Source organism: Periplaneta americana, chromosome 5 (genome assembly GCF_040183065.1).
Source record: "Periplaneta americana isolate PAMFEO1 chromosome 5, P.americana_PAMFEO1_priV1, whole genome shotgun sequence".
NCBI lineage: Eukaryota > Metazoa > Arthropoda > Insecta > Blattodea > Blattidae > Periplaneta > Periplaneta americana.
Window position 1 is genome coordinate 19,938,186 of NC_091121.1, and position 11,771 is coordinate 19,949,956.

General features: G+C 34.5%; 1 protein-coding gene across 5 annotated transcripts in view; it reads right to left on the reverse strand.

The window, feature by feature from the left end:
* PIG-G (phosphatidylinositol glycan anchor biosynthesis class G) overlaps positions 1–11,771 on the reverse strand; it is a 39,597-nt gene that overhangs the window by 20,702 nt on the left and 7,124 nt on the right. For 4 of the 5 annotated variants that reach the window (XM_069825459.1, XM_069825458.1, XM_069825460.1 and 1 more), the window contains exons 2-6: positions 11,404–11,587; positions 11,116–11,314; positions 8,970–9,179; positions 5,999–6,187; positions 1,150–1,295 (exon numbers count right to left, since the gene is read on the reverse strand). In XM_069825459.1, the coding sequence (XP_069681560.1) occupies positions 1,150–1,295; positions 5,999–6,187; positions 8,970–9,179; positions 11,116–11,314; positions 11,404–11,546 (887 nt within the window). In that variant the 5' untranslated portion in view covers positions 11,547–11,587. Of the gene's footprint in view, positions 1–1,149; positions 1,296–5,998; positions 6,188–8,969; positions 9,180–10,472; positions 10,566–11,115; positions 11,315–11,403; positions 11,588–11,771 lie in introns of those variants that run through there. The other variant, XM_069825461.1, reaches the window with a different exon arrangement.

Sequence of the window (11,771 nt, forward strand, 5' to 3'; positions counted from 1 at the left end):
AAAACAATTAAAACTTCCAAATAATGGACAGCGTGAAAGAGAAAAAAAAGACAGTTGTAAATTAAACATAATTCTAACGGAATTCTTTGCAACAATCATTATCATGCATTTGAACGTTCTTGTACTTTATTGAAGGTAAGTAGCACATTTGTTAGTTGTGATACTGTACGTGAGCAGTCCGTACTTTCTTAGTTTGTCAAGTTGAGTGTTCGGAAGTAGTCACATTAAAAATGTCACAAAAACGTAAATGTTTGTCACTAGTAGAGAAAGAGGATATTGTAAAGCATAGTGAAAAGGAGAAATTAAGTGTTCGTGAGCTGGCCATAAAGTTTAATGTGGGAAAAATTCAGTTAGTGAAATTTTGAAAGACAAGGATGTTATTTTAAAGTCAACAATTCTAGATTTCTTTGTGTAAGGTGAAGTGCTACAGTGACTGATGTTTATTTCATTTACAAAACATTTACTGGTATGATTTCTCTCTGGATGAATATTATAAACAATCTCACAATCTCACTGTCTACTGTACTGTACTGTAAAATATAGTGTTGAATATGTATGAGAAATTTTAATGTACTGTATACATGCTAAATAGCGGACATTTCTCAATAACGGACATTTAATTTTTCCCCGGTGGTGTCCGCTATTGGGAAGTTTCACTGTACATCAAAATAAACAGAAACTACCCAAGTTTCGGATACACCTTCACAAGTGTTCCATGTGGTTTCTTCTTGTTACACGAAACACATCGATGCGATATTGAAGTTCGTCTCACACACACAGTAGCATATCCCTGGTAATGGTCGTAAATGCATCTGTAATGCGATCCTTGAGCTCAACCAAAGTTGCTGGTAGTGGTGGCACGTACACTATGTCTTTTACACACACCCAGAGAAAAAAATCACACCCCGTTAGGTTGGGAGATATAGGAGGCCACTGTAACAACGCTAAGTCATCTTCAGCGTATCACCCAATCCAACGGCGAGGGAGTTCTGTGTTCAGGTAGCGATGCACTTCAGTGTGCCAATGGTGGCACCCCATCAAGTTGGAATATGAAGTTATTAGAATCCTCAGTCACATATGGAAACAATCATTGCTGCAGTATATCAGCTGCATGTAGCAAAGAAAAAGAGGAGAGAAAATCAGAATTACCTCGATACTTCTCCTGAGCAAACTCGACCAATAACAACTATGGGAACCAAGATTTCTTCAGGAGAGGCTCCTCCATGACTGCCAGAGTTCTTCATACCATGATCACCACAAACCACTAACACTGGTGGTGACATGAACTGCTTATCCTGCAAAACCCAAGGAGCAAATAAGTGTCCGTAGAAATCAAAATAATAAACTGGAAGTATGAAATCAGTAAGGTATATCACAATTTAGTCTTTCAAATTTCTCATCCTTTTTGTTCTTCTCTTTCATTGTACTTATGTTCCACATTTTTCCCTTATTTTTTATCCAGCTTTGTATGCATTCGGATGCACTGTTACATACGGACAGCAGCAGAAACATACAGAGAACACTAAAGTTTGTGTGCACTCAATGTTGGGTCTTTGATGTCTTGTCACATGTGAATATAAAAGGAAATTTTTTTTATTGGGTTATTTTACGACGCTGTATCAACATCTAGGTCATTTAGCGTCTGAATGATATGAAGGTGAAATGAGTCCAGGGTCCAGCACCGAAAGTTACCCAGCATTTGCTCGTATTGGGTTGAGGAAAAACTCGGGGAAAAACCTCAACCAGGTAACTTGTCCCAACCGGGATTTGAACCCGGGCCACCTGGTTTCGCAGCCAGACGCGCTGACCGTTACTCCACAGGTGTGGACTATATATAAAGGGAAAAGCTGAGCCAGTGTCTGGTACAGTTTCTGGGTAGCTCAGTCGGTAGAGCATTGGCGCGCTCACCCAAAGGTTCTGGGTTCAATACCCGGCCCTGAAACAATTTTTCCCTTGAAATTATTCAAGTCAGCTTCATAGGCAGGGAGATATACCCTGAAAGCCAGATTTGCACTATGAAGTCGTTTCTACGCATAATAAGAAGAAGGGAAAGATCATTTTCAAGCAATACCAACATTTTAAATAATTGTAATTGTAATTTTCGTTTTAAGATGCCTCTCTGTGTGTGATCTGTACTCTATATTTACTCTCTAATTGTATTCCAATGGATACCATCTCATTGTGGAATCCTGGGAAACGAGAATGTGGATGCTTTAGCAAAGAAGGGCAGCACTGCTACTTACAGACCTGTTACTAAATCTACATATTACTCTGTGAAAAGATTTATTAAATCTATATACTTAGACTTCAACAAACAAAATTTGATAACACAATCTCAAGAGAAAAAATGGAACTCTCTGCATCATAATCCACAGTTAATTCTCGATTTACCACGAAAATCGTCTGTAGCTGCATTTAGATTGGCAACAGGCCATGATTGTTTGGCCAAAAACCTGCATAGAATTGGAATATATCAGTCCCCTAACTGCCCATTGTGCAACTCAAACCAAGAAATGGATTCGGAACACCTCAAAATCTGTGCTTCAGTGACTGACCATGATAATATCTTTGAAAAATATTGGAGTACAAGAGGTCAAATGACTTTACTGTCAAACGCCTGGCATTAGAAAACAACATATTTACTCTCTGAATTGCTTCATCATGAGTTGTGATGTTCATTTGACATGTGTGGATTGAGGAGTTCCAGAACGTGAACAACATTACTTGGCTAAATCCATTGCTTTCGACTGAATTAGGCCTACAGAAGAATTTTAAATAATTTTCATCAGGTAAATCATGGAAATGTCTTCTCAGTGATCGACCCATTACACCAGAAGAGCTTAATAAATCTGCTGTGCCAAAACTAGGACTTCTTACTACAACGATTGTCCGATCATTCTTGGTCAGCTTGCATTGCGAAACATGATTTCAGTAAGAGAACTGGGAACATATCGACATATACAGAGCAAGGACAATGATATATTTCGTCAGAAATGAAAACAAAGCTTTCGCTTTTAATCACATTACTCGATTTCTTCTGTCTAGGAATTTCTTATTTAGTAGCATCAATTCATGCAAATGTTGGCTATTTAAATGTTTATCAATGCTATGTCCAATTATCATACACACATCATTGACGTGTCTCACTTTCCTGTACTGTCTGCATAAATTCATAATACATTATAATTCTTACTGCAATTGGAAACATAAATGCAGTGTTCTGCAACATGTGGGACCCACTTCATTGGTGGACAGGAGAGACAAAAATATTGAAAACATTTGCAAGAATGATGGATGTCATTTGAAATACATTTTGCAGGAGAAGTAATTGAAAGTTTGAAATGCTTAGCGCTCAAAGCTTAACTGTGATTTTCCGATCATTACTGGACAATGACTATCAGTGTTAATGCCATATAACTCTCTATGTGCAGTCTATATGTCTTAAGCTATGCATTGACAGTCTTGGTTCATTTTCGACAAGAAAGTGACATCCATCATTCTTGCAGTGGACTCTTCATTTCTTACACACTTGTCTCATGTCTGTATACAGCAATTTTCTTTCATTAAATGTTGTTGTTGTTGTTGTTTTATAATGCCATGCGTTTGACAATAAAGTCATTTAACCTCTTGCACTCCAATATTTTTCAAAGATATTATCATGACCAGCCACTGAAGCACAGATTTTGAGGTGTTCCGAATCCATTTCTTGGTTTGAGTTGCACAATGGGCAGTTAGGGGACTGATATATTCCAATTCTATGCAGGTTTTTGGCCAAACAATCATGGCCTGTTGCCAATCTAAATGCAGCTACAGACGATTTTCGTTGTAAATCGGGAATTAACTGTGGATTTTGATGCAGGGAGTTCCATTTTTTCCCTTGGGATTGAGTTATCAAATTTTGTTTGTTGAAGTCTAAGTATGTAGATTTAATAAATATCTTCACAGAGTAATACGTAGATTTAGTAACAGGTCTGTAAGTAGCATTAAATGTTTCCAAGACTATTTTGATTCCATTTTCCCAAAATACCAATGGTTTACAACCAGTGCTTTTTTTTTATAGAATGCACCAGAATGGCATTCCAACACCTTTTTGTTATGTTTTTTTATTATGGAACTGAGAGATGTGTTATTAATTATATTAAAAACATAATTATTCTTCGAGTTCCACTTTGCCCTTGAAAGTCATAATTATTCTTCGAGTTCCACTTTGGCCTTGAAAATCTTAAAGTTGGACGAAAAGAAGGTTAAAGACGACAAAATTCCCGCCCACTGGACAGTAATCATCTCCCCATCCACTATAATACTGTATATCCTCACAGAGTCCCGCCAACTTTTTCTCCAGAAGAAAAGCACTATTTACAACAATTAAAATCTTATGATAAATTAAATATAATAATTCATAATGGTGTTGTTCAATTAATGATGATTGCAAATGTCCTGTATTGAAGGAATCTACTCAAATGAATTACTTAGGAATTATTACTGACCAGTATCTAAGGTAGGATAAACATATTTGAACCGATTATTTTTTAAAGGTCACATGTCCACTTTTGTCAATTTTAGAGGAGAAGCAAAAAACTGTTTATTTTGATAATGGTACTTTGTAGTGTAATCAGATTTTTTTATTCGAGGACAAAGGTGAAAAGTTACATTTACATGCATAAACCAATAGTAACATCACTAAAACTTAACTGTAAAAAAATATTATTTATGATAGACTTGTGCCCTTTTAATAATAAACATTAAGTAAAACATATCGAAATGAATTTTTATGTTCTTAAAAGTGTTTTAACTATTATCGACTAACAAATACTTAAGAATTTAATTGTTAAGAACATTATTTAGCTAAGGCAAAATCTCTTAAAAGCATAAAACTCTTAAGTTTCTTTATTAAACACTTCCTCTGAAGTCTTCAGTCATGTTTTCTTCTATCGGCCATTGGAGAATTTCTTCATAAAATTGAAGATATTCAGGAAGTACATACTGCATAAGTTTTCTGAAATCTTCAACTTTCTTATTTATTGAAACTTTTCCATGATATGATTTACTTTAAAGTAGTTTCAAGTCATTAGGATACATCGCATTAGTTCCATGAAGTAACTTGAATGTGTGTGTCATTATTTCATCAATATATTCATATGCAACCACTGTACTCGGGGACTTAGCATCAAAAACCATAAATGAACACTGTGAAATTTGAAAGTATATTTTCTGATCTTTAGGCATTCCTTTTCCTAATGATTCAACTACTCGCTATTTTGTAACTGTTGTAAACAAAGAATGGAATCATGAGATTTTATATTATACATCATGCAAAGAATGATAGGAAAAGATAGAGAGTTTGTTACCGATAGGTCACAGTCCTGGACACGTGCCCTTTCAATACTAAACGGAAACTTCTTTACACTGTAACATTTGGTAGAGTGCACATACTTGTGCCTTTTCTTCAGCAAATGGTGCGCTACACTAAGAAGAATATAATGGCGGTCATAACTCAATTTTTTAAAAAAGTGGACATGTGTAATAATCGATTCATTTCTTCTTTATGTAACAGCTTTCGTAAAACAATTTATAAGTTTGCTATCCTTCGCTCTTACATCCTACAAATATTCTATGATGTGGTGGTGGTGATTATGATGGTGGTAGTGGTGATGATGATGATGGTGGTAATGATGGTGGTGTTGGTAGTGATGATGATTATGATGATGATGATGATGATGATGATGAAGAAGAAGAAGAAGAAGAAGATGATGAAGATGAAGACGAAGGTATTTTCTTTCTGGATGCACACGATATGTCTTACTGTGAAACATGGTGTGGGGGTAGGATCACACAGAGAAAACTTGTGTGTGAGGCAAACTAACAGTTTCATGGGTGTATACCTCAGAATTATTGTTACATTCCTTCTACCTCTTTTGCTAAAGCCCAAAAATTATTATGCTGTTATACAAACACCAGATTACAGTTTCAATGAGAAGATCAAATGGGAAACTCTTACCCAACCTAAGAATCTGCGATGAATTCTTCTCACAATACGATCCATCTGCTGCAATTTGGGTCTTACAAGAGGACTCTGAGGGCCCTCAACATGTCCAATGTGGTCCAGGCCCAAGTAATGAAGGATCATCAGCCTCCAGTCCTCTGCACCAAGCTCTGTGGCCAAGTGTCTTGTCACGTTGTCATCCACCTTAAAGCATTACACTATGCAGTGAATCGGGCCAGTGTAAGGACTTGGGAATGATGGCTTAGGTATCATGACTTGAAAAATTTTGTAATTAATTTTTATTTATAAATTGAAATTAATAAAATCAACTGGCATAATTTTTCCCAACTTTTATATTTTACCTCTGCAACTTTCTTCCTAATTTTAGCCAGCTGTGCCCTAAATTCTATTTTGTCCTCGGTATTTTGATCTAAGCATTACTTCAGTGCAGAGACTGCAATGTGTTAGTAATGTGTGCGTCTGTTTCATCTACAATATTTGCCGGGCTGATCATTTAACACTATCCCTCGAAATGTTGTCCTGGTTCTGTTTAGAAGATCGTAGGAAAATCCACTGTCTTTCCCTTCTCTTTCACATATTGCATTTCTCCATTCCTGTCCATCTTGCATCTCGTTTTCAAAATTTATCCATCCACCATAACCTAGACAACACTCCTCAATATTATCCATTCCCTCCCACCAAACATCCTCATATTCATCTTCTTTCACTGTGGCTGTTCCTAGACTTTGGAATTCCCTATCGAGTAATGTCAGGGACTGTCAGACATAAAATCAATTTAAAAACAGACTAAGGAAATATTTTGCTAACAAATCCTGTTAAAAATAATATCTGTTTCAAGTTTCTCAATGTTTAATGGTTATTATATCACAAATTAATATTTAAATTATCTCATCATCATCATCATCATCATCATCATCATCATCATCATCATCATCATTATTATTATTATTATTATCATTATTATTATTATTATTTCTTACCAATGTTCATTATTGTCTCACTAACATTACTTATATAACCTTCATTATTTACTCTTACTTTAATTATTCACTTCAATGTTGTTTTACAGTCTAGATATTAATGTAATAAAAAGCCAAATGTATTCAATTAGAATTAGAGTCTGGCTGGGCAGAAGAGAAGGCCTACTGATCTTAGCTCTGCCAGGTTAAATAAATAAATAAATAAATAAATAAATAAATAAATAAATAAATAAATAAATAAATAAGTAAATAAATAAACAGACAGACAGACAGACAGACAGACAGACAGACAGACAGACAGACAGACAGACAGACAGACAGACAGACAGACAGACAGACAGACAGATAGATAGATAGATAGATAGATAAATAAATAAATAAATAAATAAATAATAATATTATTATTATTATTATTATATAATATATATTATATATTATTAATATTATTATTATTATTATTCAGGATTATTTAATTTTCTTCTTCATTTTTGTCTGTCCACCCATAAATTTTCATCAATAATCCATTCTCCCACTGCTGAACTGATGTTCTGTATCCAAGTAACAGGTGGCCTTCCTTATTTTTCTTCTTCCTTGTGGTGTCCATTCTTAGTATCTTTTTTGTATCCTTTCATTTTTTATCTTTTTAGTGTGCCTGTATCATTCCAATTATTTTTGTTTTATGAAACCTAAAATTGAACTGTAATATTTTCGTTTCCGATTTCTGCTGCCATTAATTTTTCCTTTAATTAAGGGTTCAGAGTCCATACTTCGGAGCCATAAGTCGTAATAATTCTAACTATTATGGTTTCATTTTTTTTTTGTGACATGCTTATCCCACAAAACCTCATTTAGGGTAAATATAGTCGATTTTCCTGAATTGATTCTTGTAACTAAAGAGGGACAAATATTTAAACTGGCTAAATAATAATAATAATAATAATAATAATAATAATAATAATAATAATAATAATAATAATAATAATGCATGCTTTGTCTATGAAGAGAGTACTGACAAAAATAAATTCACAACAAATATGGTGCTCCACTCCACTAAGTCATTACTGTTTCAAAGAAAATGTTTCTTGGTCACTGGGCACAATCAATAGGACCTACTGTCCAGCCACCTAGTTCACCTTACCTCACACCTCTACATTTCTTTACCTGGGAATTCACAGAGAACTTTGTATATTAATAAAAGCGACAGGAGATTTATGAAATCCCTTGGATTGCATGAAAGTTCATTATTTTTGGTATGTAACTTCAAGTTCAGAAATGACGGATCTAAGGATTAAAGTAATACTATCACAGGCAGGATGAGTAAACTCTACCCAATAACTAGACAATGGAACGAGATAGGCCAGGCACATTAAATAGAGAATGGAAAGATGTGGACCACGTGGAAAACCATGAGGCACAAAGTTCATCTTATACTTGTTTTTATGATACCTGAACAATTGACAACTAAATAAACCTTTCATGCGAAAACATTACACTTCTTCTCTCCTAAGTCGAACAGATACATTTCAGGTCAAAAGCTCGCGATTTGCTGGAACTGTGTTGCTTGGATACGCCTAATATGCAGAAAAAAAGTTAACAGGAGATTGAATATCGTTTGGACGTCTTTTGAGTACCCTAGATACTCACTTCGAGTTGTACTGCACATAAAATGAAAATCACGAGACTTTTTATATTCATTAATATAAATTTTGGGATATAAATCCCATAAGTAAATCAGAATCTTCACTTAATTATTGATATCGCTACCGGTACTTGAGATATGCAATATTTACATAATTTATTCTCAGGACAGCATCACGTGAGACCTCCAAATCTTCCTACACTGATAGGCAATCAAGCATAATAGACACATCGGAGTATACAAATCTTTCAATTCTCAGGTTTCTCAGACTATGTATCACTGAAGTTGGAACCTGTAAGCAGTTTCTTCATGAAAAATTATTTGGTTTAAACAGTATTTAACATACCTCTGTGTAGTCAGAAACAAAAAATGATGTTGTGCCTTCACTCCTACTGAAAATTCTGGGAAAAAGCTTCAGCCATGTTTCGTCTCCATAGAAAATTACTTTCATTTTATGATTTCGTGCTTGAAGCAGTAAATTATCCTCCATAATTTTACTACTGCCCAAGTTCAGGGCTACATCTATGAAATTTGGGACAGAACCAGTTGTCATAGCCTGAAACACATAAGTTACGACATACCAAATGCATACAATAACTATGCCACCTGCATTATACATGTAGTATAACTACAGAATCGCAAAAATTCAATGTCATCTGTTAGATCAGAAAGTTTCAGCTGCATTTGAATATTTACACAGGCTCACAGATAAAATATATCTATATGATTTTATTATTCATCTTATATCAGTGGCGAATATTCAGAGCATACCACGCATACCTATTTACATTCATAGCGAAAGTTTAAAAACACATACAGGACGTAAATATATACCAAAATTATACAGACAATACGTATCGGTCTACTGAACAAAATGTCTAATGAAATTTAATTATTTCTTATGATTTTATTTTTAATTTGTAAAACACTTACTTACTTATGGCTTTTAAGGAACCCAGAGGTTCATCGTCGCTCCATCAGTCCCTATCCTGACTGAGCAAGATTAATCCAGTCTCTAAGATCATATCCCACCTCCCTCAAGTCCATTTTAATATTAACCTCCCAACTAACACTCGATATGCATTTCTGGATTCACCCATACGTGCTACAAGCCCTGCCCATTTCAAACGTCTGGATTTAATGTTCCTAATTATGTCAGGTGAAGAATACAATATGTGCAGTTCTGCGTTGTGTAACTTTCTCCATTCTCCTGTAACTTCATTCCTCTTAGCCCCAAATATTTTCCGAACCACCTTATTCTCAAACACCCTTAACCTCTGTTCCTCTCTCAAAGTGAGAGTCCAAGTTTCACAACCATACAGAACAATCGTAATATAACTGTTTTAGGTTGAAAATTAAGACATAACAGGACTTTTAGTACTGAGCAGAAAATTCATAATTTTAATATAAAATATACAGTAAATCAGTCTATCTACTCTCTGTTAACCTCAGCTGCTATTCATGCAATATAATTTTCAATGCACTGTAAGTTATAACAATCTTAAGGTCTGAAGGATCAAGAGAAACAGTTCAGAAAAATTAACAAAATTTCTCCATATTCATCCCTTCTACTCCACCGATGAACCGTTTATGCTTGTACATTAAATTAATCTATTTACGATGTATTTATAATTATGTACTTTTACATATTTTTTTACTTGTTCCACATCTCAAAGCTACAATGCTGATGTAAGAACTAGTAGTCTATGTGGAATAATTACAATAAACGTAATGAAATGAAAACTTACACAAACACCTATTGTCGGGCAAATAGAATGACAATGAATTCGAGTTAGTTTAAACTATGTACATTAAATTAGTCAGAATAGCTTATTTCTGAGGAGCTTACATTTTTAGTCTGTGTTCATTTTCTTGAGACATGACGAATTCAATGACTCGCAAGCTTCGTGACAGTTGTCCAACATTAGGTGAAGTTTTCCCTCTGTTTGCAAATTAAAGCAATTTGGTATGGTAAAAGTGAAAATAACTTATGGGTAATTATTCAGAAGAACTGCACTGAAGGAGGCACATCTTCCTTTGTCTTTTATTTCTTACCAACATAACAGAAGATCAAGGACGCAATACTGAGGAATGGACCGTTTCCCTAGTAATTCGTCACGTGTCATGTTTGTAATTACCGGTACTAAGAGGGGACGAAGTGTGCCTCTTCTGGTACAGTTCTTCTGGAGAATTACCAGAATAGGTTACGATATAAGAAAGGCCCAGTTTAAGAAAACTGTCTGACATTACCTATCATTAATACGCTACAAGTTTTACATTTCTTTTAGGAAAAACTGAAATGCAATCACAAATTATTTAATTTTACGATCAATAATTCCATAAGTTAGGCCTATTTATTATACATCTTGTTTATTGTTTAACTTAATTCCCATAGCGAATACATTTCATCGAATCCCACAGCACTCCAGCTCCCCAATAGACTAATTATGTCGATTGTTCATAAATAACACGAACTTAAAATGAAACCTTACCTTAATTCTTGGCATTGTCACTGTGGGTGGGCTCGCCTTTCCAGAGAGTAGACACGCTTTCTTCCCATCTATTAATGATGCTGTGTATGGCATATTCAGGTGTCCATCTACACCTTCTACAAAATCCCAGCGAAGGGCATCAATCACCATTATAACCAGCCTTCCAATGGATGGTGCATACAGTTCATTTGAATTGACTCTGAAAAATTTAACTTACAAATAGCAGTCTTTTACCTACCTTTATAAATTTTACTGATATGAATTTCTTTTTATATAATTTCTACTTACTTAATATTTCCCACTTTATCAGGTAAACTATGTAGTGTTGATACTGTTCCATCATAATTCTTTATTGGAAAGAAGCCATAAAGAAACAATAAGATTGAACATAGACCTAATATGACCAGATAGTTCAGTATGTAGCTTTGCATTGTTGTTATTTACGTCCATTGAACAACATTGCTTCTAACAGCTGCAAAATAAGAGCAACATGATAAAAATCAATACTATTCTAATTTGAGGTTATGACGCACAGTGCATGAGTGTAATTTAATTACAGTTTCTTAAATGTTAAATACTGTAATTAATTTAAACAATATACCAACTGAAATGTATTTTAGTAAATATCTAATTTTTCACACACAAGTAGTACTTAC